The sequence below is a fragment of the Melanaphis sacchari genome, unplaced genomic scaffold, assembly GCF_002803265.2.
Source record: "Melanaphis sacchari strain LSU unplaced genomic scaffold, SCAv2.0 Contig8_pilon_pilon, whole genome shotgun sequence".
NCBI classification, from domain to species: domain Eukaryota; kingdom Metazoa; phylum Arthropoda; class Insecta; order Hemiptera; family Aphididae; genus Melanaphis; species Melanaphis sacchari.
The window spans coordinates 4,584,747-4,605,117 of record NW_020271635.1 but is presented as its reverse complement, the minus strand read 5'-3'; the positions used below and the strand labels follow the sequence as shown (position 1 = coordinate 4,605,117).

Below are 20,371 nucleotides of genomic sequence, written 5' to 3'. Positions count from 1 at the left end.
CCACTTTTTATCAAAATTACAAAATAATAAAATATTATTAGATAATTATTGAAAACTTAATGAAAAATTTAAAAAAATATAAAGTTGGTATAAAGTTCAGTTAATATATTGATTAATTCAAGTCTGTTTTCAGAAATCTTGTCCAATAAATATATCAACAAGTGTGATGATCAAATATATACATTTTAATGGGTAAAAGGGATTCTATAGGACGATTGCGTGGTAATAACAATAATATTATATGCTCGTGCATGCAAATATGACACGTTATGAATTATGATAGGTGAAAACACGCACACCAATGATTATTTACTATGCACACAACCACATTAATCCTATGCAAGTTATCTTCATATTTCCTTTATTAAACTCCTTTAACTGACTGTATAAAATATCTTTAAGATATTTTTTAACTCCAAGAAGCTATTATTTACACACTAAAATCCAAAAACAAACTATAATGGCAAATAAAATGTAAAAAACACATCTTTTACACTATTATTCCTATATTATAGTTTATGGCATTTAATTATAAATAGTAATCATGATGATTAGTAGTAGGAGTAAGTAGCAGACACTAAAATCCATAATTAATTATCATATTTTTCGATTATAAATAGAAATCCCTTATCAACGCAATTAAAACCACGCCAGATTTTCAAAGAAATGAAAAAAAAAACCACAACAAAACAATTAAAACAACTCCGAATTTAATAACGAGAACATTAGAGCAAAAGTATTGTATTAAAGAAAACTATCTCTGGAACTGTACACCAAATTAAATTCCATAGCAGTGGTATCACGTGCTATTCAATTATCTATATATTTTACATCTAATTTATTGCAAAAATAAAAACGATCTCCAAACTCGAAAACTCTGTCAGAAAGTTTTATCTCTCAAGCCGTCCCAAGTCGAACAGAGGTTATCGAAAACAATACAATATAATATTGTACATTGTTCACATAGAAATAGGATAATATACACATCGTTACTCGTTATACACAGTACTATATCGCTTATCGAACGGCGGCTTGCGAATCGTCGTGAAAATAAAAGATGATCTCTCGCGCTTCGAACTCTCGTTTTAATTAAACCGTTTTAACGCCTTCGTATAATCTGCATAATGCCAAGGTAAAACATCTGCGATATACTTACCTATATTATATCATATTACATTATATAACCAAGCTCCGTAAACCTAAATGGTTCGTAATAATATTCAAGCGAATTATCCAAATTACGTATTACCACAGCGGATATACCACTTACGCTCGTGAACCAGCCAGGGTTATACGCTCAGTCCCAGTAGTAAGTACACAGTGGTTGTATCGAGAAAGGTCAGTATTGTATATTATAATATAATAAATATGGATCTATTTTAGTGAAATTCCCATTGGGGTACACTATCATACTTATATATACCTACTCTCAAGACTTCGTTGAAAAGTCATTAATGTACCACGGCGCGCGCATATTGTCTTATACGCTTGAACGATTCGAAAAAAAAAAAAGAACTTGTTAACCCGGGAAATTTTCCCGTTTATGTTTTTTACACCAAATACTGACGGTTAAGTTTGAACCTCACCCGAATGGATTGACTTCACCGGAATTCTGACCGCCGGAAATAATAAAAAAGCGAATCTGTTATCCTCTTTGAGCAGTGCTTCATCGACCTATTCGATGAATCGATTTTTATTAAATTCTTTTCTGATATTAAGAGAAATTTTAATTATAATTTTGATCATTCCATAGACCAATCAAGCTCCTTTTATTAGCCCTTAGTAATTTCGTTTATACTCCTGCAGCTATACGTACAACTACGCCATGTAACACGATTGAATGAAATAACGAATAGACATATAATATATTTTATCCGTCTAATAATTGATTTTTTTACACTTGCTCAATAAAATCGATAATAATTGTCAATCATTACCATTTTATAATAATAATATACATATTACTTAATACTCATGTTAGGTACGTCATAATATAGTAAGTTGTCTCGCTCATGTACATCCTTCATCGTAAGCTCAGATTATTTTCCGAAACGTACTCAACCGTGCAGAGGGACCTCATCGATCAAAAAATAAAAAATACAGTCTTTTTTATCAAATATTTTAAAATAATAATATTGTGGACGTAAATATCATAACTTAAAAATTTATACCGATAACTATTATACTAACGTATATAACTGTTATATATAAATATATATAATAAAACTTTACCTAAAATCAAAATATAAATTATGAAGTAATAAAATATATTATTATAGAATGTAAAAGAGTGCAACAAATATATGAAATAAAATATAATTGAATAGCCAAACATTATTTTATTTTTTTTAAGTAATATAAATTATGTTTTAGTTGGCATTTAAGTTACCTAATATGATGTATAATGATTTTTATTAATCGTTATCAATGTATACCTAATAAAAAAAAGTATAAACGACCATTACGTTGATAACCAAGGTATATCATTGTGTTAGTGTTTGTACTTTTATACACATCGTCACTGTCACTAACCAGCTAGGTATTTTATGTATTGTATACACCCCTCTACGAATACTACCTCGGCCACAGCGTAAACTATAAAATGTGATACGCGCGCACATATAAATGGATATTGAATAGATACTTAATGGAAACTAATGATTCAAATTTTAAAATATTTGCATAGATCATTAATTACGTATGATAAGTATTATAATATATGAACACGATAAGAAACGCCAAAACAACAATTTAAATTTTTATCTTAGATCTGGGCATACCCTAAAAAATTATTTGACAATTATTCATTAATCGTCGCCAATCGCCACCGATAAAGTAATGATTTTCCAAAATATCGATCGATCAACACGAAGAATAACCGTATGCTTTAGTCTGACAACGTCCAAGTGCGTTCTCCTGCCGATCCGTCCGCTCGATCCGGACTTTTCATCATCACCGCTTATCACTCTATATAAGCCCGTTCCACCCGTCGTGTCGTGGCAGAAATCGTCGTCGTTTGATCCACTTCATTCCTCCGCACGACAGCCGTTTCCGCTCGACGTTTTCAGACAACGATGACATCGACGACGCCAGGAAATGCGCGCGTGAGCAGCGTATAGATTAATGAGACGCGGCCGTCGCCACTGCCGTCGTAAATATTGCTATCCGCCATCCGTGCCACAAAACACCATGAATTTTGTAGTGTAGGTACATATGCGAGCACTGCACATAATACAATAATCATTTGTACAAGTACATCGTATGTTCGCTTAAGACCGCGTCTTTCTTACGAAAGTTAATTATCACGCGGAATCGTAATGCATTTAACCGCCGTCATTTATACTGAACCGCATTATAATTATATTATAAAGCGTGTACCTACGATTTTTTTTCTCCGGCGTGTTCCTCAGAATTTTAAACGTTTATTGCGCGCAATCGTTTGTAGCGTTTAATAATAATATTACGCTATGTGTATTGCAGTATTGTAAAATTGTCGGTCGTAGTTGTGTTAATGATTTGTATATACTATATAGTATGTATACAAATTATGAATACATTTTTGAAATAAGCTTTAAATAAATTAAAAACTATTAAAAGAAAAAAATTAAATATTATTTTACGTAGAAAGGGATTTTTGTATTTAAAATTTGAATTTAATAAATGAGGCCCACCCTCCTTGTTAATCAAGTTTCTGATAGACCATTGGTGTTTATTATGCGTATACTATATTTAATATAAAAAATACGTAGTATTAGCTTATATTTTAGTTTGTCTAAATATTAATATCATAGTTGTATAATATTTAAATGTAACAATATAAAACAATATGATAAAATAAATGGATATTTTTGTAGATTTGTTTTAAAATCTATAAGCGTTTTGTCCAATAAGCAAGTTTGAGTATCATTCATGTTATAGTAATAACTAGACTTTTAATAGAGCTTTCAGCAGAGTCACCATTATATGTTTAAGTTACTTACATTTGAGTTGTATATGCTAATTATGTATCTGTACTGACTGCGTTTGAGACATCTTATGTTTCAAAGTTTAAACTAAACTAATGTACAATTCACTTGGAGATTGTTGTAAATCCGATTTACCGAATACTTATCCAGGATATCTTATATTGTTACTTAAATTACAAATTATAATGTAATACTAGAAAATCGATACCGTTAGCGTTTCGTAGTAATGAAAACAATTAAAGTTATCTAAAAAAAAAAATAATAACCCAATTTCAGTTTCGTAGACATCTACAGATGTAATTACTAATTAGGGTCCACAAATGCATTACTTAATCCTATTAATAGGTTTTGGATTAGTATTTATAAAATGAGATGTTTTGCGCTCACAACAACAATTTCCTGTTCATGCAATTTTATAAATGTCAAAATACGCATTTATCAGCAATCGTATTTAATATAAATTAATTTATGATTATATAACTTAATTAACAAAAAAATGTAAACTTAATAAAATAACTATTGGACTAAATTTTAGCAAAAAATCCTATTTGGAACTAAGTTTACGGAGAGTTAAACACTTTTAACACTCTTAAAATCTTTCAACTCCTTCCTAACTATAAATAAACAATAAACATATTATAAATATTTATTATCTGTTTTTATATTGAATGTAATAGTAATACGCATCTTAAATGCCTAACACACTATCTGCTTATAAAGTGACGAATTTGACTCAAATTGCTTAACACGTATGTTTATTGACATAATTTATTTTATTTCAATATAAAACTGCATTTACGACTAAGCCGATACCTCTGCTTATAGGACTGCTACAAACTTTATGAACAACTATTTATTGATACATATTTTTGATTGAATTCTGATTTTATGTAAATTCGATAAAATATGTACGTATCTAAATATTTCAATAAATTACATAAAAAAGAAAACTTTCCGTTTACGTTTCAGCTCGACGTTGTGGAAAACTGTGAAAAATGCAAATACTTTTTCTTAAAATGTCAGTAATAAAGTCATTTACGAACCTTTTATATTGAAAATTCAATGGGCATCAACTTACAATTCATATACACCTGACACGCACGCAAGTACGCATGCACGCACGCTAGAAGAAAAACGATTTGAATTTTTTTTCTTCTTAACAAACGTTATTATATTATATATATTTTTTAAGTGATTTGGAACAAGTGTCTCAGCGTTTATATATGAAATAAAAATGTGTATGTGTGTGATAAATACACACAAGGTAATAATGTTTCCATGTATGAACATTTCCAACATATTTCACCGGTTCTCTCTCTCACCGAGATTATGATGAATGGGTCTATTCGCTATTGCTCGTCACCGCCACCACTAGTCCTCCCATTGCACCCGACCATAACTTTTTCCACTATTTTGTTGTTTTTTCACCTGCCGATTTATTTTAGTAATTTCTCTACACGTCTTGTCGTTTCGATTTTTTTTTTTTGTTATTTTACACACGCACACCTGTTTATATATATATATTATAAACCGAAAAAATAAATTTAGTAAAAATATTTCCCCGCCGTGAATATGAACATACATACAAACTTACAGACCATGTATACGCGTAATCATTGAGTAAAAATACACCAAAAAAGTGTTAAAATATGACGTCCAACTGACAAGCTGCTCTGAAGTGTTTAGGCAGCGTTTACATCCGTTGCTTCTACCACAAATACCACACGCACCGGAACCGATCGATACACATAGACCCAAAACGGTCAACAGGTTAACACCATAGCCATCGCCGTTACTGACGCCACCGCCACCGGTGTCCCACAAATTGCGTTAGTTGTGTATAATAATAAGCAATAACCATCGTCGTCACCAACACTGAGCACCGCCTCAAGACCGCCACTTGCGTTTATTATTATTAAAATATTCACGTTTAATAGTAATATATTGTTATAGAACACGCTGCTACAATCGTATTTCTATAAAGAGAGATCTTGACTTGAAAAGTAGAGCATATTGGTCTACATTATCTAACTTATTGCCCCACAGATAGGTAAATTATAATGATAATCTTATTAAGCTCGCACATTATCTGTATTGTTATGGGTAATAACGCCTATTTACTTTAAAATCACTAGAGTAAAAAAGTGGAGACACTCTATGACAAAGCTCTATATTAAACTACTAGATATTTGTATCACTGATTGGTTTTACTTATTATTGTCACAATGTAACATGATTGTGATTAAATAGAACTACCTTCGTGGCTAAATTGTAAATTAATGTGTATAAAGTATTATTGTATCTTATTCGTTCTACAACTTTAGTTATTACAAAATTAGTAAAAAATACTGCTTGCCTACATTATTATTTAAACCAGATCTCAATTGGATAAACAAATAGAAAAATAAGATGAACAAAAATAGATTAAATCAAGTAAATGTTTACTCTCAACACAAATTACTGTCCTCAACTATCTCTCAATAACAATCCATACCAATTAAAAATATAACCAAATATTTATAAGTCCTTTTGGATAAAAAATTAACCTGACCCAACTTACAAAAAAGAAAAAAAACAGTCTAACAATCGCTTTCACTTTTTCCACTCATTATTATCCTCTTCGATGAGTCTAAAATACAAAATTTTAATATATAAGACAATATTATAAATCTCTCTGGTCATATCATAATAAAATCTGAGGCTAAGCTAAACCCTCGAACATAAGATCAATCCAAGCCTTTCAACCTATATGTCTTAGATAAATCACTAAAACCCCATATAGTACATAATAAAAAATGCTCTACATAATGTTTTTAAAATCCTAATAGTTAACGAAGTAACTGCAATAGGGAATTACAAAAAATGTTCCAACAAAATACTGAAAACACTTAAAATAAAATGGCCAAGAGATGCTATTTTATAAATAAAAAATAAAATAAATTAAAAAAACGGTTCCTCAGTAAACTTATTTTAATAGAAGGTACTGAATCGTTCCATTCCTCAAATCATTCAAGCCAACTTAATATAAACTTTCATACCATTTACTTATCATGCCATATTTTGTATAAATTGTAAACTAAGCTTTTTCGATAAAAAAAAAAAAAGTTATTGCTATTCAGGAGCGTCTTTAAGAAATGTCAACGAGAAGAGGGAAGAGTAAAATAAATAATCGTATATTTGCTAAAAAGCTTAATTTATTTATAATGACAGAAATATGGATCATTACGTCATATAGTACACGAGAAGTATATAATAAGTAACCCGCACAAACACATGTGGAACATATATCACATACACAATATAAACGTTGATTACATTTAATAAACATCTTAAATGCTATTTCATTAATTCTACAGCAATTCAATGAGTCATTTCAACTAAGAACATTAGATAAAAACAAAATCTCTAAAATAATTTTAATTTAATTATATATTTTGATTAAAAGTAATCATTTTTATTTCCCCATATTTTTATTTTAGTAGTTAAAATTTTGGATTACGTAGTCATAAATATTATTTCTTTATACTAATATACATACTATTTATAAATATTTGAATTCTGCATTATGAAAAACAGTTTAAACCATGAAATGATTTTCAAAACCATTCTTCTGTTAAATAAAAATTAGTAAAAATTATTTTATTTGATACTGTTTTAGTTCAATATTACATATTTTTAAATACTATACTTGTTTGTGAATATCAATTGACAAATCACAAAACCGCAAATGAACAGTTATGTTAATATTAATAATAGTAATAGTAATAATAAGAAGAGCAAAAGCTAAGAGGTCACCATGGGACGCTTGAGTAAATTATTGTAAACTGTACTTTAAATTGTAATTTTGTGCATTTTAACTGTACTTATTTTAATTGTAAAAAATATATGACTTGTAAATATGCGTTTTATAAATAAACGATGGGGTTCGGAGGAAAAGCAAATCATAAGCAGTCTTCACCCAGGTTAACGATTAAGAATAAAAAAAAAAAAAAAAAGTAGTAGATGTAAAATGTGTAATAATTATAATAATATAGAATTATTATTTGTATTATTAGGAATGTTTATAACTGCTTTATGATAATTGAAATTTAGCACGGAGCATTGTCAATGACCCGGTTCGTCGCGGCAACGGATAATTTAACATCAACGTTCGTATTATTATTGCTAGTTGTAATATAGTATAGCTTCCTACGTCGTAATTATTACACTTATTCGGTTTCAACCAAGAAACGCTCTAGTAACGCGAAATATTAATCTATGTATTTATATTTAAGTCTACTCGAGTTTCACGACCAAGTTATATAATGACTGATAAAATGCACCACATATGTTTGTTTTACTGTGTGGTTTTAAGAAGCCGCACACATTTCAATAATTGAAAAAACCCTAAAATGTAATTTTTACATCATGCACATACGTATAAATATGATTCAAATCTACTGATTCATTTTTGAATAGTTAGCAAAATTTTGGTATGCTAATGTTATTTCTATGATGTTTTATTTTAATATATTTTGATCTATATAGCTATAATCAAAAATGCTATAGTCTAATATACTTGAATATTTGTTCTATAATAAACAAACTATAAGAAACAATTTATCAAAGCTGATATATCTACCATTCATATTGTTAGAGGATTTGCAAGAAATTTTCGATAATTTAATGAATAACTTGGATGAAAACTTTGCTAAATTTACAACTTAATGTGAATCAATATATACGACATACGTAAATCTATGGATGACTAACATTTTGTAGAAAACAAGTTGTCGTTTTAAGTTCCTTTCAAAAACGCAGTATGTAATCCGAATCAAATATTTTTTTGAAAATATAGAAAGTAATTATGCGCGGAATAAAATAAATAACAAAATCAACATACATCATAGAACACTGACTTATCATAAAGAAGTGATACAAATAGTTATGTATGCTGAATTAATAATAAATATTAAGTTCGTATTCATTTGGTTTTTTTTTTTTAGACAAACACTAATAAAAAAATTGATAAAAATTTATTAGACATTAAATATGATGAACAAAATCACGTTGGACAAAATTTATATTTAGAATATAAATGAACATTAATTGTTGGACTAAACACAAATTGGATCTTGTGTAAAGAAAAAATATTCACGCAACACAATCATTATCCACTTGAAATATCTCTTGCAAACAGTGATAATAATACTCGTATTATATGCAATCACAAATTAAAATTATTTTTCATTTAACATAATACATAGGTTTCAAACAAAAAAGTTTATTATTAATATTATTGTTTGTTTCAAATTTCTAATTTATATTAATGCTATTTCTGTAATTTTTCAGAAGCTACTGAGAGAGAATGCTCCGAAAGTAATTGTACTGTAAAATATATGAAGGGTGACAGCTGTTAGTTACGTGACTTGAATACCGCAATAGTGACATTTCCCAACTCATGCAATGGCATGAAAAACATGTTAATGTTTCACATGAATTCTACGATCGAATATAATCAAGTTTGATATGGTAAGTAAAAATTTAAGTTCAGACTTGTAGCGAGTTAAATTTGTAGTTCGTTTTAGCACTAAGCTCGTGTATATTTTATCATACAAAACGCATCAGTATTTTTATTTTTTATTGTTTATTGTACTTAAATTTAAAACTTTTATATACTAAATATTTTTACAAATGTAAACAATCATGAAAACAATAGTAAATAAACAAATTCTATATTCTATTTTTAAATAATGTTTAGAATAAACAATAATAAATATAACATTTTAAAATTAATTCAGATTTTGTTTGTTATTGTTACTATCGCTAAAAATATAAAATTGTAAATATCATTCCAAATAGAAAAGAATTAAAACAAGTATTTTAACTAAGTACTTGATAAACTATATACAAATAAATATTAAAATTAAATTCAAATTCGTAAAATTAATTTCACGTTTATAACCAATTTCAATGGTCTAAGTTTAGTTTATGAATATAAACTTATTCAACCAAACTAAAAATCAATAAAATGGTCGGAATTAAATACATATATTTATCTATTTAAATGATTAAATTCTGACAATAGTACGATTTTTTAAACTTTGTTGCTTATTTATTTTTATTATTTCATTAATTGTGTGACCATACAGATTACACGTAAAATATTTATTAAGTGCTAAATTAACACGATAAATATCAGTGAAATACTTATTGAATATCTAAACTAATATTTGAGATTGAAAAACAATTTATTTTAACACTCAATTCTCTATAAAATATATTAATTTTATTTATATAATTATAATTTATAATACTTTATGCATAAAACAAATGTAAGTATAATTAATAAATAGAACATATTTTCTAACATACGTAGCTCAATCATTATAAAATATGTTTTTATCGTTAATATTATTTGAATAAATAAGATACAAATATAGAATATAATATATAATTTATAGCCATATATTTTTAATAAAGCCGATTTTTAGTTTAATCTATTTTTAAATAGATTAAAAAAATGAACCAATTGATCAATTATTAAGAATTCATAATTATTATATAAAAGTTCATCCAATTTAAGTTTAACAACACTTAATTATATAGTTTTAGTGAATGTCAACCAAAATTAAAAATTCAAATAAGTAATGAATATTTATAAAATGTTATCATTTAGTTAACACATGACATGTATTATCTTTCAAATATCTGAGTTACATAATATTCCAGAACCATTGACATTTTTAAATATCAATACTTACAATAAATGAACAGTTTCGAAAAATACGTTTTTTTTTATCTAATATTAGATGGTGCAATATTAAATTATAAAAACTTATCATATTCAGCACAAAAGTAGAATAGTGTCACTATATTCTTCATATTTTATAATGAGTATTATAGTGGTCTAGATCGATGGTAGATTTTTTTCCCTGCCAGTTTCTCATTTTTTTTTCCTCATTTCTTTACGTATGCGCGCGTATAATAGTTATATAGTGCATTCAATCTAATAACGACCCGTATACACAAGACAAGGAATTTAATAAAGCATAAACAAATCGAATTAAGGTCTTTCCTTGCCATGCACTGCGTATTATATGAAATTCCCTCGAGTTCTAAACAGAGCACACAAAAAAAAAATGAACGCAATTTTACTATATAATAACTTTAAGTCTTAAATAAATACAAATCGTATGGACATGTAGGGTTTTAAAAATGATGTATGGAGTCAAATACAATTTCCAAAAGATTCTTTAATATTGTTATCTATAAACACGTGCTTATACGTGCAAAGTCATGAGGACACCCAAACCGAATTGAGTATATAGATGACAGACCTAGGAGATTGTACGCCTAAATCAAATTTTGTCATATTCTTACACTCAAACCAATTTGTAATCATTTTTTTAATTGTACTATACAATAAGTATTTTGTATATTTTTTTTATTACATATACCTACTGCATTTAACTGGAATATAGTTGGTAATTGATCTTAACTAAATTAATATCTATACATTTACATATACTATTATGTTATAGCTTATAGATAATATTGTTAGTATATTTACTATTTTATAAAAACAGAATTTTTCATTAGTGTTTCGATAAAAAACTAATATGTTCTAATTCAGCTCTTATTAGGATAACTAATACCCCTTAATTTCACATACAAGTATGGTTAATATTTTTATTATAAAAATAGATTTAATATATATATATATATATATTTTGTAGGTAATACAAATTGTATGTTAATATAACATAAAAATTAACTTATTACGTTTAAATAAATCAGAAAATATTAAATGAACATTTATACACTCAAAAAAAAAAAAGAATTATTTAGTCGAAAATAGAAATACCTACTCATAACGTATAAAATTTAAGATGATATACATTTTTACTTAATAAATCAATTTTGTTTAAATCCAATTTTATTTAATTAGTGAGATGTCATTATCAAAGATATTATGTAAGCTTAATGAAAAATAGTATGATATTAAACGATTGATATTTTATGAAGTAGAATATGAATAAAATGAATACTTAAAGCATGAAGTGCATACCTAAGTATACATTATTACTACAGCTCAAAGACATGACAGTTTTTATAAAAATAATTACCACGAGTAGTTTCCATTTGACAGCACACTAATTATATCTGATTTGGTCTGCGTTGTGTGTCCATTGTTTGTTTATTATTTAAGTAAAATCTATTACCAAATAATATGAATTGTTTTTATATCCTAAGTATATATGAATAAAATTCAAAAACATTGTTTAGATTTGAGGGTTATTAATTTCATGATTACATTTGAGACATATAAATTTTTAATGAATCCAATAATACTCAAACATTTTATTGATAGACTAAATTAATTTTTAAGTCAAAAAAAAAAAAAAAAATACAATATAATTGAAATTTTTTAATAAAAATATAGGTAAACTCAATATTTTAATCTAGATCCGATCAGTTACTTGCTTTTAATAATTTATTCAGGGGAAAAACGCGTGCAATAAAAACTCAAAGGTTAAAAACTCATTTGAAACATCAGATTTCAAGTTAGAATAAACATCTATTATACGTATACATATAAAATAATTAATAATGCAATTATTAATAAGCCATGGTAAGTAAAAGGTCGCGTTTAAGAAACCAAAGTTCATTAAGTTTTTGAATAAAAGACAGTTTAAAAAGATTTTAAAAACAATATTTATTTATTTAAATTAAAATTTTTTGTTTAGGAAATCTAACATAATTATCATAATATAATTGTTTTTTATCACATCCACTAAGATTACACTTCGTATTTAATTCGTCTATTTTATTTTATTTAACAATCGTAATATTTAAACAAAAGTCGTTTGAAATACACCCCAAACTATTTACTTTATTTATCTATGATTTTTCCAGATCTAATTATATGTTTTTGATATTTTTGTGTATTAAACATTTGTCAAGGTACACGTATCGTCAAACTAGTCGCAGGATTCAATAGAAGTTTGTTTTAGTTTTAGTCTCCTAAGCAAGAAGTCGTTGAATTTCGACCTCTGATCACAAATCCTAATTCCGATAACGCACTTTGAGCTAGGAATAGCTAAGATTGTCCAAAATATTATTCACTTTATTATCTAAAACTACAAGAGAAGTTTCCACTCCCGGATTAACCAAATACTGCAGCAAGTTATTAACACGATATAAAATATTACTCAATTAATAGTTGGATACTTAATCAGGCTCAATTAATATACACAAACTATGTCAATGGGTCCAAAGCCTTCTATAAAAATTATACTACAAACTAAAATATAAAAATAACATCATTAGACTAAAATATACAAGTAATTGATTTATTTTTTAGGTATATCAGTTTGATTTGTTGATATACAATTTTTTTATTTTTTACGTAAATTATTTACCATTAAATAATGTTAAAACGGTTTAATATAAATTAATACTAGAATACTAATAAGTATAATACACATTATGAATATACATATGTTGTATATTTTTCAATTACATGTCTCTTTTTTCATTATATAGTATAGTGAAATCGTTTAGAAGCTTAAAATATAAAAATAATTTGATGACAATCGTTGAATATTTTATTAATTGTAATTTATAAGTTGTAATAATTAAATATATCAATTCAAAGATTGTCATGATTTCTACGGTTGGGAAACTGTAATGTCTATAATAAAATAATACCATGTTTGCATGAAGCATTTATCGATCTGTTTATATAATTTAATATTTTCTTTATTATATTATAAGAGTAATTTTATGTGGGCATATACGTATCCAACATAATTTTGGTCTCTGTGTAGGTGTTTAAACTAAAGGTATTATTTGCATACAAAAGTGTATTCCAAGGATCTTGGGTGTTTTCCTTTTAAGTTAACATTTATTTATTTTCAAAACTTAAATTTATTTTACTTAAAATTATATTTTTAGAACCACTATAAATCTTTTTATGTCGCATTTTATTTCTACGAATACAGTAACTATGAATTTTAATTATCGTATTTTATAATTGTATTTAACAGTTACCACAATTCACAACACTACACTGCACTTTACACGCATATTATATTTATGGGTTTATTTATTAATACTTTTATATTAGAAATTATAAAAAATATATAACATATACAACGTCCGGTAAAAATTTATAAGTATACAATGATAATCTTAAATGTATTGATAAATGTATATCCTTGAAAGATTAAACAGTTTTTATTGTTCAGACCCTTGACCTACATTTTTAAACATTGAGTGTTGACTCCACAATGCATGAGATTTATTTCACAAAAAGATTAATAAATAAAAATGAAATACTATCAATAACGGTATAGGTTAGCATAAAATCATTAAGAACTAAAATATGAATAGTCGTAAATATATCAAACTTGTTCCGATTAGCAAAATTATATCTCAGTGCAAAAAAATCTTCCAGAATTACCAAGTTTTAGACAATTTAATATAAAAAAAAACTGATCTCTATTTACACAAATAGATAACTTATTAATCAATTGTTCAAATAAAAATTAGGCTGTTAATTTGTATACCTTGACACATTAATCAATATTAAAATATCGTGTTAAATTTCATTTTAATAATTTTAGTTGAGTACATACTCAGATAGTGAATTAATAAATTATATGAACAATAACAGAAATATAAATTTTATATACAAACGTATCATATATGTACCTAATATACGACTACACGTGCATATTATATTATGAATAGTATTAAAACTAAAATCGTCAAATGTTTGATAACGTGTAAATAATGTAAAAATTATGGCTTGAAAGCATAATTAAAAATCATCCGATACATTTTTGAAAAACTAGAGCAAAATGATAACAAAATTGTTTTACTTATTGTGAATAGAAAGCAATTTTAAAATACTATGGTGTCACAACATAATATAACAACTTTAATATCAAAATTATATTATCATTAAGCCTATTTAAAATTTGTTATTGTGTGTAAGATTATAAAATTTTTAAAGCTGTTACCGAAAGCTATTTTTCGTATTCATAATAATTAATTAATAACATCGTGTTTGCAAGACACGTTGTGTCATTGTTTTCACTTAAATCAAAGTTTAAAGTTGAAAAGAAAGTATTTCTAAAGAATTTACTTCAATTAATTGGTTTAATCACGACATAAGAACCTACTAAACTTTATAAACAGCTAATTAGAATTTATAAAATAATTTTTAATGCTAGAGATATGATTAATTGTGTTTAATGTCGTTAAATATTTTATAGTATGATTAAAGTGTAACATTGTTATCATTGATCGTCAAAATAACAATTTGGTGCACTATTTATTGTAGCATGTTATTTGATTTTATATTCATAGATTTATAGAAAAAAAAAACAATAACATTTTTATAATTACATATTTTACATTCTAATTATTTAAATTAAGAATTGATTATTGATTTTGGTCAGAAAAAAAGTTTTAAATGCGCTAATTTTTTAATATTTTTATACATCAATAACCATTTATTAATAATACTTCAAATAGTTTATTTTTATACTTAAATTTCAGAGAATAACTTAACTAGCCTTAGCTTACAAAAAAAATTGTATGAAAAAAATACTCTAAAAGCTTAATTTGGAATATCGTCAAAAAATACTATTTTAAGTTTTAACATTGCTTTACTTTGGGTTTTTTTTTATGAATGCTATGATTTAATATAAAATGGGTATATCTTTTTGTGAATTCGAAAATATTGTTTTATTTTTTAAAACTAAATCTTAATATTCCTTCAACGCTCGATCCAGATCACTAAAAACATTGTTATCAAAAAATAAATTCACTAACTTAAAAACTAAACTACTAATGTATAAAACCCTCCTAAATCCTATATAGACATATGGATTACAACTCTGGGGATCGGCAAAAAAATCAAACTTGAACAAGATTCAAGTCTTTCATAATATTACTTTAAGAAAGCTCACTAACGCTCCTTTCTATGTCTCTAATTTAACTCTCCACCAAGACTTAGGTATCCAACCTGTTTCAACTGAAGTGGAATTATTTTAAAAACGGTTTTTTGCCAAACTAGAAAATCACCCTAACCCTCTAATTAAAAATTTACATACCTTCACACTTCCTGGAAATACACAACGCAGACTCAAAAGGAAATTGTGTCGTGATCATTTAAATTAAAAATACCTCTCACCAATGTAAATATATGCTAAGCTAAGTGTCACTAATGGGTGGTTTCTTATTCAAGTAAATCATGTTTTGTATAGACTTTTCACTTATATGCTTATTATGCATTAATTTGTATAGATTGTATATGTACTTGTAAAATTAAAAAATAAAAATCTTAATACTAACAACTATAATAATAATAATAATATTTTATTATTTTTTAAAATGACTTACGCTGTAGTTGGTTGTTTATTCGAATTATCTTCTGGTGGAGATGCAGGACTAGAAGTAGGACTACTCTCTGCCGGACTTTGGCGACTACTAGCACTATTAAGCTTGGTGGTCACTAAAAAAAAGTTATTTAAAACTCATTATTTATTTTCTTCATTCAAAGTATAAAACTAACAATGAACATAATAATATTATTTAAGAATTTTTTTAAATAACAATTTTGAAACACTTCTCAGTGATGATTTTAAGTACCTATAGGTATATATTTATAAATAGTACCGTGTATAAATGTTTTCTAAACTTATTGGAAGTAGCAATTTAACACAAGTTATTATTTCTTTAAATCTGATCGTTGATGCTTAAAAAGTCTTCCAATCGTTCATGGCCTAATTATAATTACTAAAGAACTAGCCTTGTTATCCAAAAATATTTTTATAAATTAAATACATTTAAATAATAAAAACAAAAAAAAATGTCAATGATTCTTTATCTTTTTATGGTTAATTATAATTTATTTAATTAATATATATTATATGTTTATAATGTGTAACATAGATACAATTAAAATATTTAATAGAAATTGTAATAAGCCCGGATATATAAAATGGATAAATTCTTGATAAAAAATGTATCATTTACCTTCCTAAAACAGGAAATCAACTTTAATAAGTAAAAAATATAAAAGAGTTTAAATAATTATTCATTAGTTATCACTTAAAATAATATTTAAGTTTTAAATATAAAAAAAAAAAAAAAAAATGATTCAGTAAGAAATAAAAGTTGAATAGAATAAAGATATCAAATGTTAATACTTGACTAGCTTTGCATACTTTGAAATATATTAGATATAGGAAATTAATAATTAAAATATATTTAAAATGCGATGAAAAATCAACCTGGTAAAATAAGCAATTCTCGTCCAAATTTGTTTTACTATACTATAAGAAGTCATAAATAAAGTTTATAATAGATGATTTAAACATTTAAAGTTAGTTATTATAACAAAACAATTGAAATATTTAATTGACATTATGCAAAAGAATAATAAATACCTACGTGATTAACTGCATATTCAAATTTTAAACTAAAAATTAAATTTTAATAAATGTAAAAAAAATAACTCATCACAAAATGTTTCCAAAAAAAAAAAAAAAAAAATAATAATAATAATAATAAATAATATTAATTTATATATATAAAAAAAATTAAGACAAATTTTTGGAGAATTATATAAAATATTTGTACAACTAAATACACAATCATTCTGTAGTCAAAATATACCATACTAAATCGTTGAAAAATAAATATCAACATATTTTACAAACTTTCAATATTTTGTGTTCTATTTAGGGTGTGGAAGGAGGAAACTATTGGTTTTACAGTTTTTAGTTTATTATTTTTCAGAAAACACTTTTAGGGTAGTAAAACCGCTCCAAAAGTTTTTATATAGTATACAGAGTATACAGGACGTCAATCGATTCCAATTTGGGATGTAAATTATAGTTTGGGTATTTTAAAAGTTCACAATTCCCAATAGTATAAAAAAAAAAAAATCAGCGAAGAAAAACATTAAAAAAAAAAACAGTTTTTTTTTTTGATAGCATTTGCGATTATAATATTACTTTCGAGTTAAATATGACAACGCAAAAATTCTAATGCTTCCACCTGTTTGCAAAACTTATCTAAATTGCAAGAATACCTATACTTTATATATTGTAAATAATTTAATAGGAAAATGAAACACAAGTATACGCTAAAATTCATGATGGAAATAGTAATAATAATAATAATAATTGTTTATTGTTTTTATTTAGATCATAAAGATTTACTAGTATAAATGTTGGTAAATTAAAATAAAATTCAATGGGACATATTAATATTATAAGTGATTTTTTTTATTTTATCCTCAGGTTTTTTCTCACAACACAGGCTAGTAACGTTACCCATTGGGTGCCATTAAAACATTTCCGTCCCGTTAAACGATAATACCGTTTGGATGTTTACTTTCATTAACTAATGAAAACTGCCCTTGTTGTCATCTTTATGTTTATTTTACTATCCGTTCATAAATACACGACACCTATGTGAATTATAAAGGTACCTATATAACCTGGTCACTATCTTTAACATATATTTGAGACAGATAATATGACTATATATATTAAATAATAACACATTAAAAAGTACCTACAATTAGATTCTATTTTATGATTGTTTTTATTTTTCATATATAAAATACTATACTATATAATTATATGTTAAATTACTGTTTTAACAAACATAAATAAAATGATAATCATTGCTGTTATCGATAGATATTATTAATAATATTAATCGCATAATATTGACAGTAATAAGTCACTCATCAGTTTATTTTACTATAAAAAATTGATGGAATTTTAATGTATGCTGCTGGAAACTATACTAAAAACGTTAAACCCAATTATTATATATTAATTAAACCCAATTTTAAACTAAATCAGCTAAGCACACCAACTATTTTACAATGTATGAAAAGAAGTTGAATTGACGAAATGATTATAACAAAATACGATTATGGTTTATAAGAACCTACATAATTATTTAAATATTTTGCACATCTATGTATTTTAGTTATTTAAAATAGGTAGATAAGTAAAACTAAGGGCTTTGACAAAAGGCGCATTCTTATATAAATGGAAATTTAGTACATACTCATATTTAAAATTCAAAATATTTAAAAAACAAAATACATATATTATATATTGTATAATTGAATTATCTTATCTCTATTGAGATTTTTAAGTTTCCACTATGCCTATTGCCTACATTAGCCATTAGCTAAAGACAGATGAGCAAAATCTGATTAAACTTAATCAGATTTAAACTTAAATCTAATCAAAACCATTTTTTGGATGAATCGATTCATTTACGCTTTTAAGTTTAATATAATCATAACACAACAACTTAACATTATCGTAGATCCAGATGAGAAAAATGAGACGAATCAATCTCTATATTTCCTGTTCGAATTATTAATAAATCCTAAATTAATAGTTTTATTTTCATTTTAAAAATAAATAAGTTACATTTTAGTGGTCTTAAAACAAATTTAGCTTAATATTTACACATATACACGAATGGATGGATATTTTAGTTTCCGTTGAAATTTAAGGCTAAGGCATCCAATAGCCTTTTTCATTATAACGCTCTCCACTATAGCTTGCTTTAATCTATCCCAAATTTCCTCAACGATTTATTTTCTAAAATTATCTTCAATGATATAATATTATCTAATATTATAATATTGTGGAGTCATTTAGATTTATAAATAAATTAATGTATAAAACCTTTATATCTTTTTAATATTAATAGTTTAAGTACGGCAATTAAAAATGAAAATCGTTCAACACTTATAGCACCCATATATAGGTAACTAATATGTTATGAAAAAGAAAAGAATAATAACGATAAAAATAATATCCAATTTCTTGGGATCAACAAAGAATAAGGTAAAAAAAATATTTCTCTGGCACTCTTTTCCACATGGGAAATCTCTACTTACACGGATGGCTATCCACATGATAGTTTTGGATTAACCTTAATCTATAATGCCACACCCATCCATTTACTGACGAATGAAAATGGTTTACAATCATTGGACCAACATTTTGTCTGCCAACATGAAAGTTAAAATAAGTTGTTATTAATGGATCGATGAAAAAAAAACAGATAAACTTACAATCTAAATTAGATTTTAGATTTTATCGAGTATAAAAAGTATAATAAAGTTATTTGTTTACTATTATTATTATTATTATTTGTTTTTTTTTAATGATTCCCACACGATTAATAATACATAAATATGAAAAAATAACCGAAACGTTATTTTTTTTAAGATTGTTAAAATATAACATTATTAAGTAAAAAGTATTGTTCGTTATCTACTTAGCTTATAATAATAGTTCACCGCTATATTAAAACCAATGAGATATAATCAAATTAAAAATATATTATTTACCCTAAAATGTAAA

At 25.6% G+C, this 20,371-nt stretch overlaps 1 protein-coding gene across 1 annotated transcript in view; it reads right to left on the bottom strand.

Moving 5' to 3' along the window:
• The window catches only part of LOC112602651 (regulating synaptic membrane exocytosis protein 2), a 194,974-nt gene that overhangs the window by 112,030 nt on the left and 62,573 nt on the right, over nt 1–20,371 (bottom strand). The window contains exon 4 of the mRNA XM_025350840.1: nt 16,362–16,473. Coding sequence (XP_025206625.1) covers nt 16,362–16,473 — 112 coding nt within the window. The remainder of the gene's footprint in view (nt 1–16,361; nt 16,474–20,371) is intronic.